This window comes from Fundulus heteroclitus, unplaced genomic scaffold, assembly GCF_011125445.2.
Source record: "Fundulus heteroclitus isolate FHET01 unplaced genomic scaffold, MU-UCD_Fhet_4.1 scaffold_654, whole genome shotgun sequence".
Classification (NCBI taxonomy): domain Eukaryota; kingdom Metazoa; phylum Chordata; class Actinopteri; order Cyprinodontiformes; family Fundulidae; genus Fundulus; species Fundulus heteroclitus.
In genome coordinates this window covers 51,410-66,441 of record NW_023397093.1, presented here as the reverse complement: position 1 = coordinate 66,441, position 15,032 = coordinate 51,410, and the positions used below count along the sequence as shown (strand labels likewise).

At 43.4% G+C, this 15,032-nt stretch overlaps 1 protein-coding gene across 1 annotated transcript in view; it reads right to left on the bottom strand.

Moving 5' to 3' along the window:
- Positions 1-798: 798 nt before the first annotated feature.
- map3k22 (mitogen-activated protein kinase kinase kinase 22) overlaps positions 799-15,032 on the bottom strand; it is a gene marked incomplete at its 3' end in the record, with an annotated part of 52,240 nt that continues 38,006 nt past the window's right edge. Inside the window, 8 exon segments of the mRNA XM_036133655.1 lie at positions 799-976; positions 2,947-3,076; positions 5,517-5,648; positions 5,737-5,885; positions 8,031-8,195; positions 8,575-8,646; positions 11,375-11,436; positions 12,373-12,446. Of these exon segments, the coding sequence (XP_035989548.1) occupies positions 799-976; positions 2,947-3,076; positions 5,517-5,648; positions 5,737-5,885; positions 8,031-8,195; positions 8,575-8,646; positions 11,375-11,436; positions 12,373-12,446 (962 nt within the window).

Genomic DNA, 15,032 nt, shown 5'->3' with positions numbered 1-15,032 from the left:
TTGGATCATCTCTCGCCCCCTGGGGGATCTTGTGATAAATCTAATTTTGGGCAAGTCAAGCAAACCTTAAAAAACTTTACTACAAATGTTTCTAGATGCAAGAATATGAATTAATCAGTAGCAGAACATTTAAGACAAAAGAACAATCCTTTTTTATCTACATTTTAATTGAAAAACCTCCTTTTTCACCCAGGAGGAGGGAACATAAACGTTGTAATTTCTAAAGACGTCTGATAGAAAGCATTTTCTGTCCTTTTTAAGCACTTTCTCATAGTTTCAAACATTAATCTAAAAAAAAACAACCTGACAGCTAAAATGTAAATGTCATAAAAAAAAATGTCTGAGCCTGGAGTGTACAACACATTTTTAAAATAAAATAAAAAAACAGCAGATGTAAAGACCGTAGTCCAAAGAGAAACTTCAGAAAGCTATGTTAAAATATCACCAACCAATTCAACTCTCAAACGTCAAATATCACATTTAAGCTGTAATACTGACCCTGCAGGGTCCTAACTAATTGCGTTCTGTATGAAAAAACAGTAAAGGTAAGATCTAAATCCAATTAAAGGTAACATTTTACCTTTTAGCTAACGTGTTCCCATCAGTTTGTTCATCTCTCTAACTGCTGCTTAAAGAAAAAAACGCATTCAGCCAGAGCGCAGCTGCCCTGCTTTAACAACCGTCTCACGGGCTTATTTCAGCGAGCTTAATGCTGCAACGTTGTTTCTGTGTCGCAACAGACTTCCGTCCCCCTGCTGGGGCGTCATTCCTTCTTTCTCCATCCGACGGTCTCCTTACCAAACGTCGGCTTTGCGGCCGTAGCCCTCCCCGTTGATGACTTCGGGGCTCATCCAGTAGGGGGTGCCAGTGACGGACTTGATCCCCGTTCCAGACATGCAGATGGTCTGGATCCGTTTGCTGGCTCCGAAGTCTCCGAGCTTGACGTTCCCCGAGGAGTCTCTCAGGATGTTAGCACCTGACGGGACCAAAAACACAAAAAAGGAGCCCAGAGTTATTCGTGACTCCCCACGGGAGAGCTGCCAGGGAGAGTTCGTTTACCCAAGCCAGCGCCGCCGCCGACTTCAGAGGAAAGGTCAATATATGAGAAGCATGACTAGGCTGGGGTGGTGGGAGGATGGCAGACATACTTAAAATACCACCTGAGATCTTGGAGCTGTCGTTCTAACAACACCTTCCTCCCCGTTTGTGCTTCTTTCATTTTCTCTCCATCTGGAGTAAACGTCTTGAGGGCACATCACAAACACAGATGCTGGATCAAACTCATCCACATGAGACGGATCGGACCTCAACAGCCCCTCTCCTCCTCCTGGAGTAACTTTCCGACCTGCCCGCCCCCGTTTCCTCTGGGCACGCCACTTGTTTGATCAGTGACTAATGCGCGCCACTTGCCACTCACCCTCCACGCCCAAAGAGGGATTGGATGGCCGCAGAGAACGGGCCCGCCAGACTAAACCTCTAACTTTGACTTGCTTGTTTCCACTTCCAGCAGTAAAATGGATGCTCAGCTATCCGTTTCCACCAGTTCGCCTTCTTTTGATACGTTAGAGGTGAGCTCCTGCCGTATATTAAACGTGCCGAATATTTCCAAGTGGAAAAATCCCACCCACGCGAGCTGTCATGGAGCCTGGCTGTGTCCCGGGTGACCCACTATCTTTTTTTTTTTTTTTCTTTCCCTACCGACACCACCAAACGGGATGTTTCCCTCTTTCTTGGCTGCCGCGGCTTGACGAAACAGCGACTCCCCAAAGCTGCGGCCACAGAGACAGAAGGGTTTCCGTTCGGCGTCGAGCGCTTTTAGACTGGCCGATTTCACCAGCGTGGAGCCTAATATATCTCAGTGGAAATATTAAAATAGCACCTTTTTTTCCAGTCTGGCTCTGAATAGGTACACGGAGGGAGTTTGCGGCGAGACACTATGAGCAATACTTTGTAAAAGTAATCAGTGAACATCTAGAAACTACAACCGTGTGATGCATGTCTGTGAAGTCAATACGTGGTTTTTACTAATACAAATCTGAAAGGTGTGGAGTGCATTTGCTTTTTGTAGAACTACCTTTTGCTGTGTTAGCTGCAGTCTCTAGGGGCCACGTGTCTATCAGCTTTGCAACATCCATAGAAAGAAGTTTGTTTTTTTACTTGTAAAAATGAGCTCAAGCTCAGTCAGATTGGATAGATAACGCCTGGGAACATCTAATTTTAAACTCAGTCCCAGTTGGATCAAGGTCTGGACTTTGACTGGATCATTTTAAATGCTTTATTATGCTTTGTTCTTAACTCAAACTGATCCCTGACTGTAAGTTTAGGTTCATCGTCCTGCTTCTTCCGCTTTGAGTGATCGGTACGACCACATAGTTTCAGATCAAAGACTGAACGCTGCTCTGTGAGACGTTCAAAGCTCGGCATACTGTTTACAACCTGATCCTGCTGTAAACCCTCTCCACGGCTTTCTCCCTGACCTGGCTGCCACGGTCATTGGTCTTTAAGATGCTTTTTGTCACTTAAGTTCTCCAACAAAACCTCTGAGGCTCTCACAGAAGACTCATATGTATAATGAGATTAAATTATACCCAGGCAGACTCTATTGAGCAAACAGGTGACATTTAAAAACTGTTAGTTGTGCTGTATTTTATTAAAGGATAAAGGGGAACGAATACAAATATTTCAAACGTTTTTCACACGTTTACTGGTAAAGAGTACAGAAAATCATGCATAACCTTCCTTTCCTCGTCACTATTATTCACTACTTTGTGTTGGTCTACCACCTAAATCCCCCCCCCTAAACTAAGTTTGTGGTTGTAATATAGGAGAATGAAAACTGTTTCCAAGTCTGGTAGTTTTTTGAGAAACTGGTAAATGTTTTTTTTTGTTTTTTTTTCAGCTGTCACAAATCCACTTTGACCTTCGCAAGGTTGCAGTTTCCTTTACCTTTGATGTCCCTGTGTACAATCATGTTGCTGTGCAGGTAGGAAACTCCCTGAAGGATCTGCCTGGTGTATCTTCTCGTCACCTTCTCCGTCAGAGCCCCGTAGGCCTTCAGCTGGTCTTTTATTGAGCCCTGGAGCGACAGAACGGGAGAGGAACGGCAGCTTTTTTTTAGAAAACGGGAGGGAAAAATGCCGCAGAATTCGGCTCGCATTGTGATTTAGACAATTGGAAAAGCCCCTCTAACCCCCCCGATCCAAAACACACAAAAACAAACATTTAAACACACAATGTGCAGAGAGAAGTCTGCCTGTGAGTGCAAACGGTTTCGTTTCCTGCTTTAAGATCTTCCCGGGTAAATCTTAGACGCAAAGGCCCGATCCAGTAACACCTGAGAGGCCTTTAAGCGACCAACGACAAACCTAGAGCTTAGCCATACCAGCCCTAAACCACCAGCTCCTCCCCCGGGCCACTCAGCTTTTATCGGGCACAGTCACACAAAGTCTTGGCTCTTGTCACCTCCTCTCTCACCTCAGCCAACTCCGGTATAAACATTTCCATTTCCAGACAATGTGTGACTAAGAAGAATGAGAAATAATAATAAAAAAAAAAAAAAAAAAAAGGTCAGCAGGCGACAGTCTCTCACTAAAGTGCTCATTTACAGAGAAAACGATCCCATAAAACGTTCTGTTCTGCTCACATTAACATTAACCACTGAGACCATGTTTATTGACAGCTGGGGATGTTTTCTAGCTGAAGCACATTTTTTTAATTTATTATTAAAACAGCTGGAATTAAACAGATTTCACAGTTCTAATACAAAGTCATCATTATTTTTAGAATACGTCTCATCTATGATGACGGTAGTAACTTTTTATCCCAGCTGAAAACAATGCAACTCCATGGTTATCCTTCTTTATGCGTCATAGCTTATGTCACTGACATTTATCTGTTTTTATTCAACTCAGGCGGTGCGTCAAAGTACAGGCTGTTTCTTTATGCATTTAACAGCTGAAAATTATTACATACATCAGTAGTTTTGATGCATTTAATGACTTGTAAGAAAATAATTCTGATTTCTCAGCCTTTGACCTGCAGATTACATATCAGAACCTATAAAGAAAATAAAGTTTTACAGATCTGCAAAACATTACAGTTCACTTTAATGCAATCCCGATTCTAATTAAACTGCTCCACTGGCAAAACAGTCGCATGTATAAAAGTCATTATTTATTTATTTATTAATACGATGGTTGGACTCAAAAGTTAGAAATGGCAGACGGCATCAAACTGCTGAATCTACAAAGCCCCAGCTGGAGTCGCTCCCCGCCTGCAGCGGATCACTGCTCAGTGACAACAGAACCGGGTTGATCGTCTCATCTACTAGTTGTTCCACATGCCAATCGTTCTGACTCGCTCACCTAACACCAATGTGCGTGCTCCTTCCTCGCTAGTTTCCTCCCGCTGGCTGCGCACGCACACTTCTAGTGTTTATGTATCCGGTCAGCTTCGGTTTCTTGTAGCTCCGCTGCTCTCACAGTATACTTTAAAAATGGCTGAGAGCCACGGGAAGCAAACCGTGTGCGATTGCAAGAGAAGAAGAAGAAGGCCTCAGAAGAAAGAAAAAAAAAGACCAGAGTGCATTTGGGGGATTCTTTCACACGATCTCCCAGAAAAACTGAAGAGCGCGTAAAAGATGACCTGGGCGTTACTTTCCTACATTTTCATAAAAAGTGCCCACCATATCTTAAAATTTGAAGCTGGGGTCAAGTTTTCCCAAAATTTTGTAGCGAACAGCGGTTTGTTCTCAACAAATGATATCACTTTCATTTTGTAGATAAAGTTTTCCTAAAAACTAATAGTATTTATTTAGCAGTGTGGCAGGACAGCTGGATTGATCAAAATCAATGACTCCGTCCAACAGGCTGGATATCCTACTGGCATGCAAGGTGTGTACGTATGACAACTGGGAAATATATCCGGCTAGTAACGCACTCTAGACAGTCCGTAAACTGTTACGGAGGATACGGAGGTCTATGTATTGTTAAATTAGGGTGTTAAACTCAAACTGAGAAACCACAGCAGTCACCTTCAGTATAGAAGCATTAAAAAGTTTTGCATATGCAGGTTTGTGTGCAGAATTAAAGCCCCTGGGCCATAAAATACTAACGTCTGATTTAAAGAAAGGAGGAAGGAATTAAAGTCATGTTAAAATCAAGGGGAGGGGCTTAAGTTTTTCAGTGATGGGTCTCCATAGACACAGACATATACTTTATGTGCATAAGAGCCAGAACATACACAGCAGTCACCAGGTTCTCACCTTTGAGGGTAAATGTTGCAACTTTCTTTTGCATACAGTAGTTAAAATTTTCTCAGTTTAAATCTTTATTCGCCTTTAAATAGAGAGCAGTTTCAGATCAATAGGGAAAGCTGGGCTAAGTTAAAAAAAAAAAGCAGTATTTTTAACTTCCCCATCAGTGAAGAGGCTGAATGAAATGATGCTAATCACTTATCAAAAACAAAAACAAAAAAATCCTTACATAAAGACAAATACCATGTGGCAGAATACACACCCCGGGCATAAACTCAACAAAAATGGTGAGCTTTCTCTGCTCCAGGTCCCGCAGACAGCCGTAATACTGAACAATCCTATCATGTCGCAGGTTTTTAAGCAGCTGAATCTCGCACTCCAGAGCGTTCACTTCCTGCAGGGAACACAAATGAATTCATTACATCCACTAATCTATTGCATTCAGTAAGTTTATTCCAAACAAACCTGAGCACAGATCTCACCTTGCTTGTTTCCTGACAGTCGGGGTCAAAGGGCACCTGCTTGGCGGCCAGCTCGCGGCCCGTGTCCGCGTCGTAGCAGAGGTAGACCTCCCCGAACGCCCCTCGCCCCAGCAGCTTTCCCTGCCGCCAGTTGACTGGCGCCCGCGGTGCTGCAGAAAACAACACCAGATGATGAAAACCCACCGCTCGCTCATTTTTTTTTTTGTCAACTAAGCCCCTCGAAGACAGACGGCCACACCGTGATAAACGGCTCCGAGCGTGCACAGAGTCTAATGCAATAAAACTTTACTCGGACAGTAAACCCCACAAGACGAGACGTCAAATCCACCTCAGTTTTGTCAAGCAGCGCCAGCCGCAGACCCTCTCAAGATTCAGGGAAACCCCAGATAACGCAGGCGGGCGGCGAAACCCGCAACCCGCCGACGCAGAGTTGTCAAAACCACAGAAAGGCCGGCTCAGCAGCTCTCATCCTCTCCAGTCCCAGACTAGGAGACTTTGTTTTGGAATTAGCTGGCTTTCTTTGTGGCCGCGTTAGACTGTCTGGTTGCGCGTGGGTGAGGACAGCGAGACGGAGACGGAGACCGCAGACTGCCGAGCCGAGCTCTGGCAGGATGACAGAGACGGTTTGTAACGAACTGCAGATGTGATCGCAGAGCCTGCGACACGGACAGGTCTGCGTGATGAGGGGGGGAATTATGCCTCTGGAGACTTACAGTATTACTGTACATCCTTCACACTCTGCATCACCAAGAATTAAAATAAGGCTGACAGAGGGCTGAAGGCAGGACGGATTATCTTTGATTTGGCACCAGCCACCTCGGCATTACAACTGAAGATTCCCCCCCATTTCTGACTTGTTTTAATAGGAGTTCAGCTTAAAAAGAAGCTGCTCAGACATTAGAGCAGGGTTATGGTTGATCGGGCCATAAAAGCTTTGTGACTGAGTCACTGACTCAAAAATATTCATTTATGGGTTAAACAAGAAATTAAGAACCAACTAGGCACGACATGCTAAATGTTTAGAGTGACAACATTTAAACTAGGAAGAGTTGCTGCTTTTCTCAGCTTTTTGTGATCTTAAACCGTCGTTGCAAAACACAGCTCTGGCTTTTAGGCTACGTTCACACTGCAGCCTGAAGTGACCCAATTCTGATTTTTTTGCCCATATACGACCTGTATCTGATCTTTTTATGACAGTCTGAACAACACAGAACAGATTTTTTCAAATGCGACCCAGGCCACTTGGATATGTGGTCCTGAATCCGATACGCATCTGATCTTTTCAAATGCGACCTGTGTCTGTACGGCTTGGTCGCATTCATCCGACCTGTACGTCACCGATACTCGACAAACGGCACTATTCTGCGTCCTGCTATGCAGAAGCGGGAAGAAAGACGACACCCATAGCAGACTACAATGAGAAGAGCAGTCAGTGGAGAGAAAGCTCCAGTTAGAAAATAAATTAATGACCGCAAAATGCGCGCCAGCATTATAATCTATGTTTACTTTAGCAAACACTGAGAACGCTTTGCTACGTGTGACGTCATTGCGTCCTCGAGTGCGCATGCGAGACACTTCGGTTGAACGCGTTCAGTTCACACAGGAGATCACATACAAGTCGCATATATTTGGAAATGTGAACGGACACGCAAAAAATATCCGATTTCACAAAAAAATCGGAATTGAGCATCAAGACCTGCAGTGTGAACGTAGCCTTAGTTACCGCCTTGTCTGCATCCAAAGCAAAATCGCTAATCAATTTACCAAGACGCAGTGATAATCAACTGATCTGCGGACAGAGAAAAAAAAAAGGCAAAGGATTTGCTTCTCCACTATAGTGTTGATGAGAACAGGAGATGTTGAATTTTTCCACATTTATCCTGCAATTCTTAAACAAACAACAATGATAGAGGGAACTTTAACCGGTTAGCTTCGGTTTCAGCCGAATATATATATATATATATATATATATATATATATATATATATGTGTGTGTGCAAAAAAAGAAAAATACATAACCAGCAGAAAACAGAGAGAGAAAGAAGGAATAAAGGACGGCTGACGGTGGGTGGCTGGATGAAGCTTTTAGCCAATGGAATATGGAATACAAACCAGAAACCTATACCCAAACTTATCCAGACCTGAAAAAGGCTTCTTGAATGCTACACTTGATCAGGAGCCTCTGATTACAGCTGTTAAAAAATGACAGAGAACTGATCTTTGTCTGCCGTGCTTCCACACCGTCTCCTCGGCAGACACCGTTTTTCCGCACGGGGGTGAATCAAACTACTCACATTTGGCCGTGCCCCGCTGGCAGCTTTTCTCTGCGGTGCGGCCCAGCGAGCGCAGGTCGCTGAACGTCAGCGAGCTGTCGCCGTTGTAACTGCGAGTGCGGCTGGAGGGAACCAGCTGGAAAAGGTTCTCCTGGGGCATGAAGCTGCGCGGGAGTGTCCTGCGACCTGAAAGCAGAAACACACTTTTTTATTTTTTCCTTCTTCTTCTTTCTTCCTTCTTCTCGTTCTGTTGCTTTTCAGAGGCCGAGGCTCATCGCTGGCCGCTCGGTCTCACTTCCCTTCAGACAGGAAGAAGGCCGCTGTGTTTTCATACGAGCTCGGCTTGGCCACAGGGAAACATTAATCACGGCTAGTCAAGGTTAGCCTCGGAGTGAGCAATCACTTGCAGCTGCCTGGGACAGCCCCGCTGCACCGAGTGGACCAAATCCATACGAGGAAACTCATTTCATCAGGGGGCTACCACTCTGAAGAGTTGGCTTTATGCTTTTTTTTTTGTTTAAGCACAATAATCTGTTGAGTTTGTAGCAAAAAGGAGGGCTCTTACGATCTCCGTAATCCTTGCTGCGGTTGGGCAACTGGAACTGGCGTGGGAAAGTTCCTCCTTTCCCGTGTCGACCTGCAAAAAGGGAGCAAAGAAAATCTTTATTCGGCGCAGGTTTAGTGTCGCGTCACATTTCAACCTGCTCCCTACACTCCATTTCTCACGTCTACATCTTTTTTTTTTTCTCGGTTTCCTGTCTAGCAATGTGGCAATAAGAATTGATAGAAAATAGAGCTCGGCAGATTTTGCTTTCACAAGCGGAGCAATCAGCTTTCGCCGTAATGCTCCGCTTGATTTAGGCATGCAAATAGTTTTATTGTGATGCCTGCAGGGAGAATTTCAAATTATGTGGACACTAATGGGAAAGTAGGAGAGTAAAGGAAGAACAAGAAGAGAGAGAAAAGAAAGAGAAGAGGCGAAAGAAAGAAGAGATAAAAGGGAAAGAATGATAACGTCTATGCGCTCGTCGGGTTTAAAGCCGCGGCACCAAAAATGCACACTGACGGGACAGCGAGGCTCGCGTCTCCACAGGCGTTATCTGACCAGTCTCACGGCACGGTCCCTGCTCACCGGCGCACGGCGAATCAAACCCGAGCTAGGCGAAATGACGTGGAGCACTGCAAAAAGGGAACTAAAAGTAAGTGAAATTTTCTGGAAATCAGTGTATTTTTCCTTGATTAGAGCAGGTAAATACGACTATTTGCCAATGGAATAAGATTTTCGCACTTAAAATAGGAACAATTCATCTTCATCATCTTATTTCAAGTGCAGGATGTCTAATTATCTTATTTTAGGGGTAAAAATACTCATTCCAGTGGCAAATAGTCTTATCTAGCTCCTCAAATCAAGGAAATATATAGTAATTCCAAGAAATTTTAACCTACATTTACTTCCCTTTTTGCAGTGAGCCGCGGCAGAAACTGAAAACAGACCCTTACTCTGCGGAGGAGGTGGGGGAGCCCTGCTGACGCACGTGAGCGCCGACCCTCACGGCACACGCACTAGGATGGGGGGGGGGGGAGTCACCCTGAATTGAAAGCAGCTGTTCCAGCAGATGACGGCCTGCCCCGGCGCTGTTATTTTGGCTGCGTCCCCATGGAGACGGGAGTTATTTTTTGTGTTTGGCAACACGGGACGGAGAGGAAAAATCTACTCACAGGGAACGATAAACACTGTAGGGAAGCTGGGCTCTACATCTGGGGAGAGGAGAGAGCGTGCGTGTGTGTGTGTGTGTGTGTTGGGTTGATTTTTTTATTTTTTTTTTACCCGATGCACGAGGGGGAGCGTTCACCAAAAGAACAGAGCAGGTCGGGGAAACCTGCTCGGCTCACGGGGGGGTTAGCGTGGCGTTATCTGCTCTCTTTGAGCCGCGCTCTGAAAAAAACAAACGGGACCCCGTAGGGACCCGGGCAGAGGGGCTTCAGGGGACGATTGGTGATCATGAAAAGCCATCGCTGATTAAAAAAGGGCTACTAAGAAGAAGAAGAGAGGAAAAAAAAACACTGACTTTAAGGTTTTTACTGGGATTTTAGGTGGTAGAGCCGAGTAGCGTATAAAAGTGAAGTGGGAGGAAAGCGATGCACAGTTTTCCACATTTCTCATCCAATTAAAATTACGAGGAAATCAAATTTAGTGCCCCCCACTAAATGAAATCATTTGAAACCAGCTGTGTTCAGAAATGGTGTAAACAATAATTAACATCCCTGGAGCTAAATCTCAGCTGTCCTGTGAATGCCTCAGACTTTTGTTAGAGAACATTAGTGAACACGGCAGGCAGGTCAGGGATAAAAATGTGACGACGTTAAAAATGGGATAACGTTATAAACGAATAAAGGAAAAAAAAGGAAAAATAAAAAAAAATAAAAATAAAAAATAATAAAAAAAAATATCCTAAGCTTGAACGTCTCACACAGCAGCGTTCGGTCCATCATCTGGACAAAATGGCAAAATGTCTAAATCTACCAAACAGAATCTGTAGACATTAGGACTATTAGAGATAAGCTCCATAAATCTGGCCTTTATGGAAGAATAGCAAGAATGGCTACGTTATTACTGAGTGCAGAAATGTTCTGGGGGCCGCATGGAAAGCTCTGGTGGGCCGGATGTGGCCCGCGGGCCGCCAGTTGACGTTCACTGATGTATGGCTTTGAAGTTTGACCCTTGTGCACAAACAAAACATGTGAAACAGGGTTCTTTGGTTAAATAAGATCAAAATGTAACTTTTGGGGGATATGCAGAAAGCTAAAAAAGTAACCCTACACATCACTGAACACATCCTCCCCACCGCGAAACATGGCGGTGACAGTATCAGGTTGTGTGTGTGTGTGTGGGTGGGGGGTTTCTTCAACAGGAACAGGAAAGCTGGTCAGGGGTACAAATAAAAACCAAACTTTTAAGATTTTATTTTTTTTTAAATTACTATTTAATTGTCTTTCCACTTCACAATTGTTTCCTGCTTTATGTCTGTCCAGCCTATAAAAATGCTCTATGGTTCTAGCGCAACACCTGGAAAAGTTCAATGGGCGTGAATACTTTCACACACAGCTGTCTGAGCTCGTCTCCAGCAATCCCTGCAGAACCGCAATTAAGACGTTTGAAGCACAGCATTTTCTGGAGAACTGAACGTGTTGTGATATTTAGAAAGGGAACAAAAAATAAAAACTGAAAACTTTCTCATACTTAAACTCTTTGTGCTACGCTTTTATCTTTCTGCATCATCTGAACAGAGAATTGCTTCAGCATGAAAAAAAGCATAATTTTCTTTATTAACTGGAAAGAGTACAGCAGATTGGCTCTCTCTTACCTTTATATTCATAGTTCAGGTTCTGGTAATTATTGTCCCGGTTGTTATGCGAGAAAGGAGGGCTGAAACGATAAAAAACATGGAGGAAAAGTTCAGAAATCATGTGCTACTGTGGTTGGTAATTTCCCCCCTCCCTTATCTTCAGAACTGAGCCGGGCCGGCAGCTTCACAGCGAAGCGGAGCCGAGTAGCCTCGGTAAATGCTGCTCGGGGTTGAAAGGCTTTTACAGTCAGTCGCGCTGGATGTAGAAGACCAGCGTTGTGAATTAGAGCAGATAAGCGAGGAGCTCTTTGTAATATTAATAAGACAGAACAGTTTGTGGCGCTGCTTTGCTGAACTGGCAGCCAGACTGACTGCGTTGTGCGTTTTCTTCCTCGTTAGGCTCCAAGCCTCCCACTTTGCCTGGGTGTTTGCGGCCGGCCCCTCCAGAGAGTGACGTCTCCGCTGACCGCAGGGCGGCGCGGGGCCACGAGACCCTGGATAAGGGGCACGCATGCCCGCTGGCGGGGAAAAGTTCCATGCACTTGTTTCCTGCCATTGTTCTGCAGCCCGGAGCGCTGATAAGCCTTGTGCAGGTAGAACCGTTTCCGTCCTCCGCTCTCTCTCTAGACCTCGCTCTCGCTCGCCCCTTTTATTTTCCTTTCGATTCAGATTTCTTCTCATGTCCTTTTTTTTTTATTTTATTATAAATTCTTGTTTTCTGGCTCGTCCGTTTCATCTTTGCGCTCCCTCCGTCACATCTCCCACGCAGTGACCACCACTTGGCCCGCCTCCCGTGATAACAGAGGAATCCAGGCGTCCAGATAAGACGTTCGGTCGCTACAGCAGCAGCAAAATGACCTAATTAACATTTTTGTTCCCACACTGTCAGCTTAGGAAGAGTCACATATACAAACTTTGCTCCCTGGGTGCTGCTGTTTGTGGGTTTTTTAAGCCAAACATTGATTCTCGGTACACAGCCCCGTGTTGGAAATCCCACCGTCTGCACAGAGACTCACCTGTCCAGAGCTTGGTCTATTGACTGACAGCTGCTCGACAGCGAGTTGCCTGCACTGCCGAAGGGATCCAGCATCTGACGGATGAAACGACACAGAGAGAGCAAGGGTCACACAGCAGAAAACAAGCCTCTAACATTTGAATCGCAGAGCAGGATTAAAAGGCAGGTTCAGATGTTGTGCACAAATCTTAATGCAGCTGCATTTTATTTGCCGGCACAAAACCTTTAAAATGCATCTGAAGCTTTGTTTTACAAGTCAGAGTCATCCGGACTGAGCCGCAGCGCCGTGCTACAGCAGACGTTGTTCAACGAACGTACCTTAAAGTAGAAATTTCATTCTGGAAAGCATGAATAAAACAGATTTATTTAAGTTTTTTTTAAAAAAAGGGATTGAACTAAATGCAACTGATGCTGTTTTAGAAAGTTAAGAAACAGCAAAAACAGACAAGTTTTAAAGAAATAAACTTTTTGAAGCTGACATAAAAAACCACTGTGTTATTTTGATCTACTCAAAGCTTTAGTGTTTACCTTTTTAGCTTTTTTTGCCCTAATAGCAACCAAATACATTTACGTTTCTCGCTATACAATCTGTAACAGACAGCAGGTTAACATAATTAATATAATGTAAATATGATACATTAATGCAGGCCTACAGTAAATAAGGTGGCACAATATACTGCTCTAGGCAGACATTAATAACCCAAATAACTGCTCTGATTGCAGTAAATAATAAATAATTAATGTAAATGGCAGGTTTCTCTGTATCTGGGTCTGGCATTGCTATAAAACCAAAGCAGATCTGACACCAACACTGTGGACTGTTTGTTAAGTGATATCATCATTGCAACATTCACCAACAAATATCACATGTTTTCTGATATTGTGCAGCCCTAATATGTAATCATCTTTTTTATATTATCTAAGGATGTTCTATTTCCAGGTATCGGATCCAGGCCTTGATAAAGTTGCATTAGGTTGGGTGTGTCTGGCAAAACGCAGCTACTGAAATCATTGTTGCTCTATTGTCAGTGATTTTTTTTGTCAGCAGCATCCATACCACCAGCTTGAAAAACTTCATACGCCGCAATGTGCATCATTATTACTATTTCTTTCAAACAATAGAGGGATTTCACCGTTTACTCAGTGGAACAGAGACTGTACTGGCTGCTGCAGTCAGTCTGTGTCACGTTATCTGCTCTACACTCTTTGCTCAGAAGAAAAAAACAAGTGTATGAAGCAGGAGAACAACTTTCTCAGTAAGTTTTGTCAACAGATAATTAACAGCCACTGAGCGATGTTACAGGAGGGGCCATTATCCACGAGCCATATCAACACAAAGAGGAAGACGCTAATGTTAGCCTAGCACTTCAGCTAACTGCTCCGCTCATACCAACAGATAGAATCTGTGAGTTTACTGCAGACTGTTGGTGTTACAGTCATATAGATCATTAGAATCAGCTAATAAAGCCATGTACCTCCAAAATGACACGCTACAGGCTGGTTTATGCTTGACGCACATATGTTCCGAAGTAGCGCTATTCTCCTAGACTCTAGAGGGCAGCGTTGTACTCCTACGCCAAGCGTGCTACATACACCCACTGAGCTATATTATACACTGGAGTGCTAATCACCGTCTGTTAAAACGAGTCGCTTTGAAGCCAACAACCTCCATATTGGTACTCCCTATTTCCCCCCAGTAACTAGGGAATATGTGTGCTACAGCATCGAATAACGAGGATTTTCTCATGTTCAGGGGGGGCTTAAAACTTTTAAAATGTCAAATGCCATATAGTTTTATGTTATGTTCTAAAACTATCAAGTACTGAGAAAGTCATGTGCTGAAATATTTAGCATTTTATTCATTTAAATATATATATATATATATATATATATATATATATATAAAACATTTCTAAATATATAAATAATATACAAAAACATATATTTACATATATGTATACATATATATTTATACATACTTATATATATTTATATATATATTTAATATGAATAACAAATATTTCAGCACCTAATTTCCTAGTAGTTGATAGTGTTAGTACATCCACTGACTGTAGAATTACCTGTGAAACGTTTTCACACAGCCAGAAAACTACTTGTTGTTGCAACCAAATCCTATGGGGTTCTGTGAGAGTAGGGAGTAGCAAGATGGCGGCCAGTGACTTCAGTTTTTCGGCAAAATCAGCACTCCAGTGTATTATATAGTGCATACACCCCACTACATGTAGACGAGGAAAACGGTTGTGTCCAACATTTAAGCCTCTTACCTTCTTCCAAGAACAACAGCGATTTATCTCCAGGAATTGTTAACAACTTGTTGATCACAGTGATCTTTTTGGGCTGAATGGCGTGGTTGTCAAAATGACGTGATATGACCCGCCTTAACATTATAGTAGCTTTTTTAACGGATTCAACCCACTATTTGAGCAGCATAGCTTTCATTACTTAATAAATGAAATCATAATTTACAAATTCCTCTGGTTGATGATCAGAAATATTTAACTAGGCCAAAAGTGAGGAATTGTTATGGGGTAATAATTTGTTCCCAGCTCTGTAGATGTAATTTCAGACCTAGTATGAAACACCCGGCTGTTTCTAAAACATGAAGATTTTGAGATTTAACAAACTTTTTAAGATCTTTCA